Source organism: Dendroctonus ponderosae, unplaced genomic scaffold, assembly GCF_020466585.1.
Source record: "Dendroctonus ponderosae isolate FM_Combo_2020 unplaced genomic scaffold, Dpon_F_20191213v2 Dpon_F_20191213_2, whole genome shotgun sequence".
Classification (NCBI taxonomy): domain Eukaryota; kingdom Metazoa; phylum Arthropoda; class Insecta; order Coleoptera; family Curculionidae; genus Dendroctonus; species Dendroctonus ponderosae.
This window is the reverse complement of record NW_026018165.1, coordinates 15030650-15047145: the sequence shown is the minus strand read 5'-3', so window position 1 is coordinate 15047145 and position 16496 is coordinate 15030650. Positions and strand designations below refer to the sequence as shown.

The 16496-nt window shown below is 34.2% G+C and overlaps 5 protein-coding genes and 1 long non-coding RNA gene across 15 annotated transcripts in view; 4 read left to right on the top strand and 2 right to left on the bottom strand.

Moving 5' to 3' along the window:
- The window catches only part of LOC109544661 (probable peroxisomal membrane protein PEX13), a 5982-nt gene extending 1455 nt beyond the window's left edge, over window positions 1–4527 (bottom strand). Inside the window, exons 1-4 of one of the 4 annotated variants that reach the window (XM_019914972.2) lie at window positions 4425–4527; window positions 2670–2842; window positions 625–872; window positions 155–262 (exon numbers count right to left, since the gene is read on the bottom strand). In XM_019914972.2, the coding sequence (XP_019770531.2) occupies window positions 155–262; window positions 625–872; window positions 2670–2842; window positions 4425–4436 (541 nt within the window). In that variant the 5' untranslated portion in view covers window positions 4437–4527. Of the gene's footprint in view, window positions 1–154; window positions 263–624; window positions 873–2669; window positions 2843–3768; window positions 3847–4424 lie in introns of those variants that run through there. The other 3 variants (XM_048663930.1, XM_019914974.2, XM_048663931.1) reach the window with 3 other exon arrangements.
- A 1176-nt stretch (window positions 4528–5703) lies between these two features.
- On the bottom strand, window positions 5704–6434 carry LOC109544436. Its single transcript, XM_019914599.2, has 3 exons — window positions 6337–6434; window positions 6114–6276; window positions 5704–6061 (listed from the first exon to the last, which is right to left on the bottom strand). The coding sequence occupies exons 1-3, from the start codon at window positions 6432–6434 to the stop codon at window positions 5873–5875; spliced, it is 450 nt and encodes a 149-aa protein (XP_019770158.1). The 3' UTR covers window positions 5704–5872.
- On the top strand, window positions 5990–6354 carry LOC125503528. Its single transcript, XR_007280947.1, has 2 exons — window positions 5990–6075; window positions 6139–6354. It is a non-coding gene; the product is annotated as an uncharacterized LOC125503528 (long non-coding RNA).
- A 762-nt stretch (window positions 6435–7196) lies between the features above and the next one.
- On the top strand, window positions 7197–9447 carry LOC109544659 (pre-mRNA-processing factor 17). The gene is made up of 7 exons (XM_048664218.1): window positions 7197–7641; window positions 7701–8171; window positions 8229–8487; window positions 8547–8732; window positions 8782–8951; window positions 9013–9105; window positions 9189–9447. Exons 1-7 carry the CDS (start codon window positions 7323–7325, stop codon window positions 9416–9418), a joined length of 1728 nt encoding a protein of 575 aa, XP_048520175.1. The 5' UTR covers window positions 7197–7322; the 3' UTR covers window positions 9419–9447.
- Window positions 9448–10107: 660 nt separating this feature from the next.
- On the top strand, window positions 10108–12069 carry LOC109544507 (lysophospholipase-like protein 1). 2 transcript variants are annotated; one of them, XM_048664217.1, is made up of 4 exons: window positions 10108–10214; window positions 10824–10945; window positions 11030–11174; window positions 11470–12069. In XM_048664217.1, the coding sequence occupies exons 2-4, from the start codon at window positions 10865–10867 to the stop codon at window positions 11814–11816; spliced, it is 573 nt and encodes a 190-aa protein (XP_048520174.1). In that variant the 5' UTR covers window positions 10108–10214; window positions 10824–10864; the 3' UTR covers window positions 11817–12069. The 2 variants fall into 2 exon arrangements, with proteins under 2 accessions (XP_048520174.1, XP_019770306.1); XM_019914747.2 differs by lacking the exon at window positions 10108–10214 and adding an exon at window positions 10531–10738.
- A 154-nt stretch (window positions 12070–12223) lies between these two features.
- Window positions 12224–16419, top strand: LOC109544504 (DNA fragmentation factor subunit beta). Of its 6 annotated transcripts, none has more exons than XM_048664213.1 (5): window positions 12224–12350; window positions 13321–13526; window positions 13669–13898; window positions 13957–14173; window positions 14412–16419. In XM_048664213.1, exons 3-5 carry the CDS (start codon window positions 13683–13685, stop codon window positions 14987–14989), a joined length of 1011 nt encoding a protein of 336 aa, XP_048520170.1. In that variant the 5' UTR covers window positions 12224–12350; window positions 13321–13526; window positions 13669–13682; the 3' UTR covers window positions 14990–16419. The 6 variants fall into 6 exon arrangements, with proteins under 6 accessions (XP_048520170.1, XP_019770303.1, XP_019770302.1 ...); XM_019914744.2 differs by having other exon boundaries at window positions 12225–12350; window positions 13321–13456; XM_019914743.2 differs by having other exon boundaries at window positions 12225–12350; window positions 13683–13898.
- The last annotated feature ends 77 nt before the right edge of the window (window positions 16420–16496 follow it).

Genomic DNA, 16496 nt, shown 5'->3' with positions numbered 1-16496 from the left:
TGTCGATGCACTCATGTAGATTTGATAAAAAATGTTCGGCTGTTTATCAGCAAAAATGTGTTCTATTTTTTCCTAATATGGCCCATAATGGATGCTTTTGACTTATTTTTCCATGATTACCCCAGCATTCACGATTTCCATCAGTAACCATTACCTGCAGTACTAAATTCGTAAGCATCGTATCTAGAGGTTGAAGTACTGAAAGACTCAGACTTTTTATTTCCAATTTCAACTACGGCATTTTGCGACCGGATAGATGCGGCTGAAATTAAAGCAGATACTTGTGCTCATTCAATTCTAGCACTAACTGCACGAAACGTGTGAAATTTTGAGCTTGGACCTCTAATGAATTGACCATTGTCGATCAGCCTCGACATTGTTGGCACCCAAAAACCTTCTACAATTAATCGTCACACAAAGAGATTGCAATGATTCGTGACTAACAAGGTCGGCGAATCCGAGATCAATAGCCGATCTGTATTGTTTTGGGAACTACTTTTCTCACCAACTGATTACTAGTATGTTATTACATAAGTAGGTGTTATTCGCTTTCGACTTTGAGAGGCACACAATCAAGAGTTTTTRGACAMAAMGTCCACTTTTATTAARAAAACTGAAGCTTACCTGGRCCATATTCATCGTATCCAGAATATCCAGAGTACCCAGGCCTGTATCCTCCATTGCTGCTGCCGTATCCTTTGTTGTAACCGCCATATCCTCCATARCCTCCAGAGCTTCCRTAAATTCCAGATCCTCCATATCCAGACGATCCGCCATATCCAGACGATCCGGCATATCCAGATCCCCCATATCCGCCCCCACTTGGGTAGTAGCCGCTACCTGACGAGTAGTAACCACCAGTTCCTATTGAACTACCAACCCATATCATAAAAAATGTAAGACACTGAGAGCAAAAGTGGCAGAAAAAGTGATACATTTTTTAGAGAGAAAAAGTTCTCTATTGCCAGTCATCTAGCAGAAGTTAGAGGTTTTGCTTATGTATATTGTGCAGATTTACACCTGAAGGAGAAACCGAAACTGAAAAACTGGAGTTAGAACAAGCCCTAGTAAGCTGAGCTTGTTCAATCTCAAAGTTGCTTCCAGGACTTTAAATGGAAGAATGATATYGTGATCAAAAAACGTTSATCAAGCATTCAAGAAGTATATGCAGGACATCATGAAGGGTCATATTGAAACTGAACAGAATAAGTAATTAAATAGAWGAATTAATGAAGGAAAATTGGCCGAAAGARCAAAAATTTGACTCGGCGGCCTGCCGAAGACCGCTGAAAACAACGATTGTATTATACATTGTATAATACATAATATATTATACAAYTGTATAATACATAATGTATTATACAATTGTATAATACAYAATGTATTATACAATTGTATAATACATATGTGCCGCAGTGTATTTTGTTAACAAATTTGCGTGGAGAGATTTAGAGAGAAGAAAATTGATATTGAATGTGGTGTACAATACAACGATAGTATTATATATTATGTATTATTAATTGTTGTATAATACATATATAATTGTATAAKACATATGTATYRTGTTTTGTATARYAAATATATATAATTTGTTGTATTGTATAATACATATCAATGTATTATACATTGAGCAAAATAAAYGTAGGGCAAATRTGTGCAGAGAAAAGAGAACAGGGTTCTAAACAACTAAGRTATGAAAGACAACAAAATCAATCCTGCAATCTGGTTTTTCTTTGAAAAGAACTCACTCAAAATTYACCCAGTATTTTTGATGAAAAAGTAGTATCAGAGTAGTAGAAGATTTAATTTTAAATTTATTTTTAGTCTACTTTCAAGCAGTTGCCATCTTCCATACAATGTAGCTTATTTTAAAACGGAAAAATGCCTCAAAAACAATTTTCTTCTCTCTAAATCTCTCCACCCAAATTTGTTAACAAAATACACTGCGGCGCAAATTCAATGACTGTAAGACCATTTCAAGAATATTTTATTGAATTATAAATTAAAGATATTAAAAGATACGCAAAATAAATGAAATAAACATATTCTGATAAAATAATGATAATTAATGATAAAATACTCATGCCATGTTTTCTTGGTGCCAATGTGGGTTAACACTTAGAGGCAAAAAGTATACGATGTTACAGGCTAATGTCTTCCGAGTAATTTGGATTTTTAATCGTCTGATTATTCTGAGCCCATTTCATTTTTTAGCCCGCAGATATTTTCTGCTCCAAATTTACTAAAACTTATTTTTAGTTGCGAGGAAAATCTCTGAAAAAAAGGCTGTGCGACCAATGTGCGACGCAAATTGGGTTTGCGAGCAATATTTTGTTTGTTTCTTTATAGAATTACGCATGTAACAAAATTAACAGAAATTAACAGCTCTAATCTTATAATTTTTTGTTCAGATTAATTGAGATAAATTTGTCAAAAGCTAGGGCATATTTAAGCCATGCGTTAAATTTGTGGCGCTTTTTAATTTCCTGTAAAATGTGAAAAAAAGCAAAAAAAATTTTTTTTCTTAGGCTTTGACGCCCTGTATTCCAAAAAACCGCCCACTTTTGAATTAGACAAATTCGGTTAAATCAACGTGTTTTCACCCCAGGAATCTGTAGTAGAATTTTGTACAGTCGCCCCCTGTATAACCCTAAAAACTTATAACATACCTAGGATATCCGCCTCCTGAATAATATGGTCTGGTATAGTAGCTGCCGCCCCCATAACCAGCAGAGGCGGTTCCATACGAACCGCCATAATCATAGCTGTTGGTGCCGCCCCCCAAAAGCCCGTAGCCACCCGCATAAGCTGATGCGATGAAAAGGGCGAAAATAGCAAAAATCTGCAAAAAATTAGACAAAACATTGTGAAAGGGAAACTGGAACGTTGCAGTGGAAGCCTGCAGGTAAACCGTTTTATTGTTAATTAGCTGTAATGGAGTATTTCCTGTGTTGGCAGTTTTGACCTTTCGATTTTCAATGCAAGAGTTCGTAGTTCCATTAGCAAAAACCTTCTTAAGGAAATTTTCCGCCCTGCTGAATATTTACAAACCCCGGAAATGATGTGAATGGCTTGTAGCTATACAAACATATTACATACGCATTTTTTTCCGACTTTATCAAGTTTTAAGTTTGGATTTTTAAACGTCTCTTGTTATGCAGACATTGCGTGCGGTTTTATTCACAACAAATTTATGCAAATTTCACAACAACAGACAGTGTTTTTGAGTTGCTGTATGAATACGAAAAATAGTCGAGAATAATTCTTAAATGCTACTTTTTGGTTGTTTGTTGTTGTTAACTGCCCTGAATATTTATGCGGATTGTGGATATATTAACGTCGTGTTTTGGGACGCCTTTTTAACAGAAAACCGTAAATTGATCATTTACGTCACTGAAATAGTGCAAGTAATCAAGACAAAACTCACCCAAATTAATTTTTGTTTGACTTTACTTAATTATTTCCTTTTTTATTTATTGTCTTGTTTGCATTTTTAATGGGCAGTTTCACACCATGCAAACGGAAATTTTACTCATTTTTCTATAAATATAAATTAGAAGCATTCACAACCAGGTAAAACCTTAATTTTGTGGATTGTGATGAATAGACAAAGAAAATCTGAATAAAACAAATCAGAGCAAACTTTTTAAAATTAATTCTGGCTGAGGTTTTCATCATTTTATTTTTTCTATTGCGGCAAAATAAAAGCAAATTAAAAAAAATCAACTGTAAATGAATAAATGTAAATAAAATTTACATTGTACTTGCCATTATTTGCGACTTTTGTCCCATCAAAAACAACACAATACTATGAAACAACTCGGGTAAATGAGTAAAAGAATGTATTCTTGCGATAATGTCAACTTGTTTATGTTTTAATTTTTAGAGCGGAAAACTATTCTAAGGTCAGCTAAATTATCAAAACTTCATTGAACTCATTTTAATGCCGATGTTTTCGTTGAAATTTTTGGCTATCGAGCGATAGGAAAAGTTTCACATATGAAACAAAATTATAATTAATAATTTAAATGTATATTTTTCAGATTCATAGTTAAGCCAGCCCAGTTTGCTATTAAATACCAGTTAAAACCCTTAGACTTCTTAAATATAACTTTATTCAATTTTACTACTATTTTAAATTAGCGGCTCATTTATTTTGAATTTCATACATTTTGTGTATTATGTTTTATTCATTGCCGATTATTTAATGATAAAACTCTGTGAATGTCTGTTATACAATACATGATTATATAGCGCAATGTTGACAATTATTGCTATAATAAATAAGAAAAAATTAAAAGGAGATAATTCTAAACGAGAAATAAAAATTTAGGCTGTAAAGGAAATTTTCTGGATCTAGCTGAATTTAATCAATTAATTGAATTAAATAATTTTTAAACCCTAAAACAATTTTTTGTACTTACATAAGAGTTCATTTTTTCTGCACGAATAACTCTTGAGACTAAAAACTGAGTTACCACCGGGCCAATTTATATAACGTACTTATTTCCATGTAACCTTGCGTATGGTTCTCCCACTAGAGGCGGGTTTTGGTTCATTTGAACACATTTCAAATCGTCAATGGAACCAAAATCACCTGCAACTTATCGAAATCATCCGGACACATTCAAAACATTGCAAACGTTTATCTTTGGTAAATAATTGGTCTTTTTTAGCTTTACCTGTCTGGAACGGAAGAAGTGTGTAATGTATATTTGTTGAAATATATAATTATTATGGTGAAATACACAAGTGATGCAGATCTACACAGGCTGTACCGAGGAACCAATATTTGTTCAATCGACCGCAAGAGAAACAAATAGTGGTTTTTTTTTCAATTTTGCTTGCAATTGGTTTTTTCGAAGTGTAACCGCAGTTTTAATAAGAGGGTGAAATAATTGAGCGACTTAATAAGAGAGTGAATGAAGGGAAATAATAATGCATAGCGTCCATTCAAAAGCAGATATTTCCTCATAGTCAAGAGTAATAGGAAACCTCTAAAATATATGCACTGTTCAGGCGAGCTCAATGGCTAATGCAAAAAAAATATTAAAAAAACTCAAGATAGTTAAAAGAATGTAAGAATGCCTGTTTTGTTTGAATTTGAACACACTTTGAATATGTTCGAGTCGGTTTTTTCAATTTAAAATTGTTGAATAAAATATATTGTTTTGGGAAAAGCATTACAGTTGAAAGCTTAAAAAACCTTTCAATAAAATAACTAAAAATACAGGTTAAACTTATATGATAGGAAACCAAATTAAACGATTTTAAATACGAACTATTTCAAACTTTTAAAAAATTTAATAAAGTCCTTGAAGAAGTATTCCTAGACTCAGATTTTGCCACTGTTATTAAAAAATAACATGCATAGATTGAATTTCTGAAGTGGCAGGAGTTCGAGGCGATCTCTTTTAACCATCGATTTATAGGGCTTTTCATCATCATCAACTTTAAACTTTAAGCACAGGATAAATATAATTAACTACTTACTTAACTTACTTAAAATATTATAGTAGTAGATATAAAACGCTTCAAAATTAAACAGTATTTCTTCATTTTTGTGTAAATCATACACTTTTTGTCACATCACAAAGTTAAAACACGCTGTTTAAAATTTTGTTACATCAAAACTAGCACAATTTAAAATATTAACCGACTTAATTAAATTTAAAAGAAATTAAATTAATAAAACGGCTGAACTTGAAGAAGAAGAGTAAAAGATACAATTTATTTCATGCTTTTTTTGACAAAATATTCCCACACACTAAATCTCTGCTGACCCTGAAGTTTAAGCGGTTTGAACCATTAAACCATCGGGGACATCAGTGTAAGGTTTTCTTGTAAAATCTATGAATCAGTTCAGCGAAATTCAACAGGACAATTGTTTGGCTTGTGCAGGAGTCAGAAATATGAATGGCAATGAAATCCATCGGCATTGATCTTCGCAGTTAATGAAGAAATTGGGCGTTTTGGTTTCTTCATTAGAGCTGGTTTTGAAGACTTTTCCTAAATAGAGTTTTCCATCGTGCGAGAAACTAACAACGCAGTCTTGAAGAGCCTACAGGACACACTGTGAATGATGTGTGAAGATTAAATGAGACTTTGTATACTTTAAAATTTCCTATTACATTGCAGGATGGAATCTCAGTTTCACACTGGCTATGAAGGAAAAACACTAAATATCCATTTGCAATATTTCGAGCTCTGTTTACAATAATACAAGGATAATAATTCCCGTCCATGTAAGCCAGTAACATATTTGAGCAAGGATTGCTAAAAACAATCAAAAAACACAGCATAATGAAAAATGTATATAAATTGATTAAATCTTACGATATATTAGAAGGAAAATTTATTTCCGTTGCGTAATCCCTCAGAGGATCTTCGCCGTCTGGAGGATTTTGATTTTGCTTTGCCACCGAGCTGCCCATTATAAATATTTTCACGTCAATTTTTTATGGATTTTGAAGTTTTACTTTAAATTTTCTTATTGGATGTTGAAAATTTTTTTGAAAGATTCAAATGACAAAGTCAGGTAATTCACTATTCAAAACAGGACGGTGTTTTCCAAGTTTTCAAAAAGTTGAGAAAAGTTTCATTAAACTATATAGCAAAAGGTGAAAACAAATATAACTAAATTAGCATTAATTAATGCTTTCAGCAGAACGTTTTCCAATTTTTTATTTAAAATTTGCTCAGACTTGTAGTTATTGGCTAATGTAAACTAGAGACAAAACTAAATTCCAGAAAAATCATATTAAGTAACGAGAAATGTGATAAATATTACTCTTATTTAGAATAAAACAAAAAATGTATTTCCTTCTATAAAATTAAAAGGACACCAGATTGATTCTAAGAATTTTTTTTAAGTTAAAATAATTAGTAGGATGTTTTGCGAATGATATTTTTTGATCAGGCGTGGGGCAAATTTGAACTAAACTCTAAAATACTAGACTAAAATTTCAATAAATATTTTAAGGTTTTCTCGTATAACTCGGAAGCTTTTGGAAACCTCTCAGCTTTTATTACAAAGTCATGCCCTCAGCGTTTACCAAACCGCCCTAGTACAATTCAAATAATTTTAAAATATAATAAAATCACTAAAATAATATTTGAAATATGCTTACCAGACTCTATGATCTAAGAGTGGGCATTGCCAAATTTATCGTCAATGCAACGTTACAACAGTCAAATGTCACTAAAAGCAAAGAAGACACTGACTCAATTTAAGGTTAGTGTAGCCAAAGCAGTGCACAACAAACACAAAGTTTAATTCATACTGATTCAAATCAATTTATTTTATATTAGTTTCCTTCGCAATGCTGTCCATTCAAGCCTACAGTGGTAGTAGCAGTAGTAGTGACGAAGATGATCCATCGAAAGAGGGTTCGGAAGCAACGCTGGAGCCTCCAAGACCAATTTCTCCAGAATCAATCAAATTCTCCTTGAAGAAGGATCTTCAGATATGTGCAGCCCCCACTGTACTACCGCCTGCAGTGGACACAGATACATTGCATATTCACCCAGACGCAAAGGAGCTAATGTACAATCCCAAGTTTGAGGAGTTGTTTGCACCAGTGGTTGGACCTACAAATCCATTTAAGACCCAAAAAGAAGTAGAGAAAAACATACTATCAGGTAGGATTTTCCACTCGAAAATTCATTGCGTATTTCCATTTATAAACTTCTGACTTTAGGTCATGTAGAACCTGCCCATGTGAGTGAGTTCCAATTCGAGAACCAGAGAAGGACTTTTGCAAGTTTTGGCTATGCTTTGGATCCATCTGTGAGCATTGATCAGCAGGGCTTGACAAAAGTCATCGGAAGTACTGAGGAAGCTAAAGATTCGAACATAAAAACAGTATTTGAAAAAACTCAGTTGAGACCTCTAGATAAAAGGAAAAGGCAAAAGAATGACAATCCTGATGATATTGAGGGCTTCTTGGGGCCATGGGGCGGCTTTGAGGGCGAACAGCGCGTCATACGACCAACGGAGGAGGAGCAAGCCGAACTGCAAGAGCTTGTCTCAAAAAGGACTAGAAGAGGAAGGGAGCCAGAAGAAAGACACATTGAAGAGAAGTCTGTCTTACATATTAAGGATGCTGTTGACTATCAAGGGCGATCCTATTTGCATGCCCCACATGATGTTGGCATCAATCTGAAGTCTGGTAAGAATGAAATGATCAACATAAAAAGTTTGGTGGTGTTTTAATGCATTATTGCAGATGCACCTCCGGATAAATGTTTCCTGCCAAAGTCCCATATTCATACATGGACTGGACATACCAAGGGAGTCTCGGCAATACGTTGGTTTCCAAAAACTGCCCATTTACTTCTATCATGTAGCATGGACTGTAAAATTAAAATATGGGAAGTCTACAAGGAGAGACGTTGCGTGAGGACCTACTATGGACACAGACAGGCTGTTCGAGATATCAATTTTAACAACAACGGAAACCAGTTTTTGTCCGCTGGTTATGATCGGTAAGACTGCTCGTTAGTTGGTAGAATAACTGCATCTGAATGGGTATTTTTTTGAGCAGATATATTAAATTATGGGACACGGAAACAGGACAAGTGGTCCACAGGTTTACCAGCAGAAAAATTCCGTACTGTGTGAAGTTTAATCCTGATTACAATAAACAGCACTTGTTTGTAGCAGGAACTTCTGATAAGAAAATTATTTGCTGGGACACCAGGTCTGGGGATATCGTACAAGAATACGATAGGTAAGTAAAGGTCACGGCGTGAAAGAGCTGATTAACTGGGTTACTCTAGGCATTTAGGAGCAGTCAATACAATAACATTTGTGGATGAACATCGTCGTTTTGTTACCACTTCGGATGACAAATCCTTGAGGGTTTGGGAGTGGGACATACCAGTGGACATGAAGTATATTGCAGATCCCACCATGCACAGTATGCCGGCAGTAACACCCAGTCCAAATGGTAAACTAAATTACTCTCAGAAGTATCCCGAAAGGTTTAATTAATTTTTCTTCTTGTGTAGGCAAATGGTTGGCCTGCCAAAGTATGGACAACAAAATCGTAATTTTCTCGGCACTGAATCGCTTTAAGTTGAACCGAAAGAAAACTTTCACTGGTGAGTTTCTTAATTTTTTATCTGCAGGACCCTTTAGAGGTACATACATGTATTAGCAGTGTTGAAGAGCTTTTTTCTTTTAGGACATATGGTAGCGGGGTATGCCTGCCAATTGGACTTCTCGCCAGATCTTTCGTATCTTGTTTCTGGGGATGCAGATGGAAAATGCTTTATCTGGGACTGGAAAACCACAAAACTGTACAAGAAGTGGAAAGCCCACGACAATGTGTGCATCAGCTGCTTGTGGCATCCTCATGAGCCGAGCAAGTTGGTAACAGCCGGATGGGATGGACTTATTAAATATTGGGATTAAAATTAATAAATATACCACGTTATTAAGTATGGATTTTGTTTCTCTTTTGAATTCACTTATTCGAAAATATTCATCCAGTCATATGAGGGTAGTGTTGTGGTCTGAGTTTTATTTTATGTGGTTTCAGATCTCTAGTTAATAAAACAGAAACGAAATCAGTAGAATTTTATGAGAAGTTGATAGGTGTTTAACTTCTAGAAAACAGTTTATGTTTTTTCAACATTAAATATTTGCAAAGAAAAAGTTAATTGTTTTACAAGAGAAAATTCTTAAGGGACTATTTTGCGTGCTTTTGGTCAAAATAACGTCATATACTGCAAGAATTTTTTAGCTGATTTTTTGAATATATTTATTTAATTAACTGTATGTTTAATTTCAAGGAATTCTGCAGTTTAGTAGATGAATGGATTCAGACATACCTCCAATTCGCCATTGTTGGCAAGTTAGTAATCTTTCAAAAATACGTCAGTTTGTTCACAAAATATCTATGTATGTTTAAGTATGTTAAGTTATTATTATTATTATTATGTTATCATTAAGTATGTTCTGTGAGTTTGTTGTTTAAAGATGGGTAAGAGAGTTCGTGCGCGATTTGCTCCATAAAAAATTTGAAAAAGCCAGATTTTTTCCAATTTTTGGAAAAAATATTGCGATTTTCGAAACATGGAGGTTTTCTTTCACTGTATGACGCTGTTTTCCAGACGAGTAGTGTGGATTTGAACAAAAAACGCGATTTTTTTCTTGTAAGCTTTCTGACGTTTGCTGTCATGTGTTAGGGCATGTAAGCAGTAAATTAGTAAGTTCGATAGGTGTCGTTGCTTAGCTTAATATTCTTCCAAATCTTTAAAGTACAACTACAAATAATTTTAAACAGTAAATATTAATGAACATAGCACAAAAAATGCTAAATATAATTTCCAATTAATTACAAAATATTAGAGGAAAATGGACAAAACAAGTATTACGCGGTGTGATTCAAGCATTATAGCAAAATATTATCTGTTGCTGATATTTATACATTTGCAACCCTATTTTTGTGATACTTTTTTATATCTAATTAAATTTTTCTATCGAGTACATTAATATTGCACGTTACTACTCGTTGTTTTGCCTACTTCAGGTCGAAGTTCACATGTTGTAAATCATGAATCATGATAGATTGAAAGAAGAGGGAAAGTTGTGGTGTTTCTAGTTTTATGTTTTTTAATTTAATTATAATTAGTTGATAATTGACTTGGAGAATGTCTTTGGCGCCCATGATAAAAGTGGCACAAGCCAACAAAATCTGTTCAGCCTCAGTTATTTTTCTGCATGGCTCAGGTAGGTTTTGAATAAATATTTACATAATTTAAGGTTATATTCGTGAAATAATTTTTTAAACAAATTGCCAATTTAAATGTTTCAGGGGACACGGGCCAAGGGTTTTTCAATTGGATTAAGTTTTTAATGGGAGACTTTGTGTCTCCTCATATTCATTTTTATTTTCCCACTGCTCCTCTGAGACCGTATACACCACTTAAAGGAGAGGTAAGAAAATTTCCTTTTAAACTGCTCATAGGCCAGTATTAGGAAACGAATTCAGAAAAAAATGTGATATTTCTTATTTTTTAGGCGAGTAACGTGTGGTTTGATAGACTCAGTATTACACCAGATGTGCCTGAGCATGACGAAAGCTTAGCAGAAATTGGGGAAGAAGTCAAATTACTAGTAAATAATATTGTCAATAGTGGGGTTCCTTTAAACCGCATAATTATAGGTAATTATTGGTTGATTCCCTTAATTCAATTCAGCTCTGGATATGGATTACTATAAAGGATTTAAATGGCATTATTTTAAAAGGCTAGTGTTACTTAAACTTACATTTTATGATGATAAGAACGAGTTAACTTTTTTTTAAATATTTTCAATATCAATTCAGTTTGCTTGGTTGAAAATTCAATTTAGTTTGCAAATTATTATTTATTTATTAATATAATCTATCATCTGTTGGTTCGAAGGAAAATTATTTCCGGCAATTCCACGAAAAATTTCAGTTATACATATTATTTTAGGTGGTTTTTCAATGGGAGGTGCTCTTGCTCTTCATTCAGCTTTTCGGTTTACACCTGGGCTGGCCGGAGTGTTCACTCTTTCATCGTTCCTAAATAAAAACTCGGCTGTTTATTCGGGGCTTAAATCGGAAACAACGCCTTTATACATGGCACATGGCGAAAGAGATACGATGGTGCCGATATCATGGGGTAAAAAGACGTTTGAAGAACTGAGCAAACTGAATGTTAAAGGGGAATTTATTCCACTGGTGTATACGTTGCATGAGTTGAAGACTGGGGAGCTTCAAGGGTTGTTCAAGTGGATCAATCAGCTACTGCCACCCTTGGAGACTGATAGTGAAAATTGACTCAAGAAGGGAAAGTATTGGGTTTTAGGTGAAAGGTTTTAGGAATGGGCAGAAATTTTATACATGGTTTGACTTTTGTTTGGCAAACCCGTTTAGCAATAATGAAAAACAATGTTCCTTCTACAATAGTCTGTTCTCTTCGAACGCTAAAGTTTGTCAGCTGAATTATATTTACAAGTTTTATATTCAATTTTATAGATATGTATACCCATATAAATTATTAAGGACTGAATAAATAAACGTAGTAGAAAAATTTGGTTTTTTAATTTTTTTTTTCGTTTTAACGTCTACTGAAATGGACATAATCCATTGATTGGCTTTAACTTAAAATATTGAGGCATAATGATGCCCATTTACGTCATCTATTGGAAATCGGTTCACCTTTAGGTTTAGAACAACCATGAAGTTAGCTCTATGTTTATTCTTTATCTGATTAATTAGGTTAGAACTATTGTTTATGTTTTGTTAAGCAAACAATGGAATATAAACAAATATTTTATTACTAATTCACCAACGAGTTTTTCTCTTTACAAGGTGAGTTTCCTCTGAGATTTGTTATATTATTAGATTCTAATAAAACCTAATTTTTCTACAGTATACTAGAACCCATTCAGTAGCGTCGCTTTGTTATTGTTCTTTCAACTTTAAAAATATTTATTTGCCATTCTGCTGATCAGCATACGAATGCATAAACATCACAAACACTTTGTTATGGTTTTTTTCTTATGTATGAATCTCAATATATGAAAAAAATGTCAATTTTCTTGTTTATCAAGCTCTCGCGATCGTAGGGTTAACAATATGCCCAGCGATCGGTTATAAAGTATATTATGAAAACCACATTTCCATAAGAAACACTACTAAGAAAAGTTGCTGTAAACAGATTAGCTATAAGGAAGGTGATCATACTGATAAACTCATAACTTTGAACGCGGTGATAAACTAGAAAATTACAAAAGAATAAAAAAAACGTGTTTTTAGGATTCCGCAGTGTCCTGTAAGCACATGATTAAAAGAGTACTGCGCTATTTTTTGTATCAAAAATGACGATCTGACACAACTTTTACTAAAAAAAAATGTTTGGCTCCTCGGATAGTGATGGTCAAAGTTCGATCTTCAATAACAGAGTAGACATTTTTTATGGATAAAATTCTTATGGTCTTTATTAGAGCCAAAAAATGTGTCAGTGCCCTTTTGATCATGTACTTACGGGACAGCCTGTATACAAATTTATGGGCAGACAACAATGAATATTGCGTACTGAAAATACGGCGCCCCTAAATGTCTCTGCTACTTTGAGTAACCCTGTTACTTAACAATGAATTAAATGCTATCATTTTATTATAAATAAGCCTGAGCAATTATTGATTCGGTAGTAAAACAGAAACCATACAATACCCGAACGAACGGTGCTGGGGAGCCTATAGATTTTTTACCTCATCCCTTTATTGTAATGTACCTACGATTTGCGCGCGCTGTTCTCTTGCATTTCCCGATGTTCCAGACCTGGGAGAAAGGAAAACTCAGTTTGGCATTGGCATTGGCCCCATTCGCTGGCCTGATTGAGCCTCCGCAGCCTTTAAATACGGCGGTCCAATACTGGCAAGTTTCAGTTGAACCACAGCAGTCTTCTGCTCAATGTGAGTCAGTCTCAAAATATTTCACTCTGCTATCGGAATGTGTTTGAAATTTTAATTGGATGTTTATTGTGTAAGTGCATGTTTCAGGTCTCTTTTATATGTGTAGATGCTCTTTTTTACGCGTTTAGGTAATAGATTAAAGTCCCTCGATTGCTTTGTACAAATTGATTCCAGAATATGATAAACAGGAACTGCTTAATAACTATTTGTAGCGCAATTGTTGTAGATGACAATGACAACAAAAGGCTATAAAGTAACTGATGCTGAACGAAAAACGAGAGTGGGCATTGCAGTTAAAAGCTTTGATGATCTCAAGAAAAAGACAATTGAGAAATTTAAATTACCGTCGGCAACAGATATTAAGTTTCAAACCCCTGATGGCACTACCATTGACAGTGATGATTATTTTCAAACTCTGCCTCCGCAAACTCTGTTAATTTGGGTACTTTCTCCATATGCTCCTAGCTAGAGTAGTCGTAATATGCTGACGTGTTTTGCAGGTGAAACCCGGGGAAAGAGCAGAAACGGACGCCGAGTTACTGTATAAAACCATCAGGGAAGTGAATGAAGAATACCTGAAAGCCGGAGAGAAAGTTCAGGAATTCTTCACCGAAAAAATGAAATCGAAAGTATTTAAACTCGCAGAAGTTTTGAAGGGCCTGGATCCGGACAAAGTCCAGATGAGTAGTCGGTTAGAGCATCCCGAGTGGTTTGAAGGTAAGACTCAATATTTGAATGTGATTCACCCCTAACTTTTAAATTTCGCTGTAGTTCTAACTTCTCAATATTGCATGTTCTCTTGATCGCTGGGTTTGCAATCAAGCATTTGATCAGTCTAAACCTTCACACTACTAAATGCACCATTCACTTTGTGAAGAGCTTAATCATCAATCGTAGAACCACATTTCAACGCATTAATCATACCATATCGGAAGACGTATTTTATTTCACACAGGCCTTGACACCAGAGCAAAGTCAAAAGAAGAATATATGTTCCGCAGGGCGCAAGATCGCATCCGAACTTATTACTACAAAACCAGAGACGATCTGCTCCATACAACCCATCTACCTGCAGACAAACTAAACGCACTTTTATCAGATCTACAAACTAAGTTAAAATTAAATAAGTATCATGGGTATTTGTTCGACAGGCACGCAACTGCTGGAAACTCGAACCTAAAACCACTCTGCAACTCTATAGGGATGTTTTATTGCGATGGTCGTTGGGATAAGGAGGGTTGTCTGTATGTGCCCCAACATTCCATTAATCCATACACCAGTCGTGAAGAACGGATCATATTCCAAACGTGGAATCTTGATCATCAAATTGAACGGTCTAGAAGTATAATTCCGACTATTCGCAGAAGCCTTTTGCAAATGGAGAAGATATTTGATGATAGTCTGCCGTCTATCGATGTCAAGTCTATTTACAACGACTTGTTCACGACGAACAATTTGAAAATCGTGCATATAGTGTGTCACGATAAAGGAGCTCATGTTACCAAAAAGGTCAGCTCCTATTTAGTGTCTTGAGATCCAGAAGCGGCCCTTTTGGTTCTATTGCTAGCAGGATTTATTTATTTTTACTTATTCTTGATGGGGCATTAATAAGAAAGTTTTACATTCAAATTGGAGGTTGGACACAATTATTTTTATAACAATACAGGGTATAATGAATTTTCAATTTTTATAGTACTTGAGGCTAAAACCCTCTATTGACAAAATTGGACTCTTCTCCGTCAATGCCATAGTTTTTCTTAAACTTGTCTTGTAAATACTGTTCATCGATATATATTTTCTTATGGTAGTTCGACGTAAATTATCTCTAACAATAATTTAAATAAACATATTAATTAATAAATACGAGGCGTCTCGAGGAAAACATTGCCCTTTTTGGGCGTGAACCCAAGCGTGCAGAAAGTAAGATCTAAGAGCAATTAGCGAAGGCTTATGCGATAAGAAGTTACATAAATAGATGTTATATTGCGCGTAAAGAGCAAGCAGTAGAAAATACAACTGAAAATGCCCGTAAGAAAAGCATAGTATAGTTCCAGCTCTTCGCACACTGTTAGATTCGATTAACACTCTTGGTAAATGGTCCGCAATCCGACACTGCTTCTAACGGGCATTAAACGTTAGAAAATGAGAATAGAGTAACTGCTTAAATATAAAATCAAGTTCTATATACCTACTAGTATTAAAATGGTATATACTCATGCAAATGTTATATATCTGCTTGTCAGTAATGTGATTATACATAGTTGATATTACTATAAAAATGCATAGTGGCAATTAATTTAAGATTGCATTTTACCTCTAGCTCATCCACTAAAGAATTTACCTGCAGCTAAATGTTTCCGCAATTCATTAACATGTGAGGTAAAAATCCTATTAAATTTAGAGGTTGAAACTAATCAACAGTGCTGTAGTTCTTGAAGTGTATATAAAAATTAGATGCTTCCAATTTGTACGTAGATTTGTTGAAATTGTTACATATAATTAATCAAAGTGCTGTGATTTTACATAAAAAATCTGAAGGCAAAGGACGCATTGGCTTTGCGAATTAATCCTAAAACCGTATTGCATGCATAACGCAAATGATTTAATTTCTCTACCTCTTAAGAATGTACACTATTTTATCTATGATATACTATATTTATATATCGAAGTTTATCATTTTACAAATGGATTTTGGTATTTTTGAGCAAAGTAAATTTTGTATTGTAATAAACCGATACAAGGAAAATTGCAGTGGACACTTCTCTGCTACTTACACTGCAATTCTGACAATATTACGTTGTTGCTTTTCAAGAACTTTGTTGACGAACCTTTCTAGACTTTGTAGTTACTGAACGGATAAGTTGTTACTTGTGCTTAGATATAAGAATTCATATCAAACAATTAACCGCATACTATAGAAATGTATAGTATTTTGAATGACAATAAAATCAAAAAAATATCGACTGATGTTTTTAATATCCTTAAAAACTTACTGCGTTTGGGAGCTGCCCAATATCACACGAATAAAAATATATTCTTG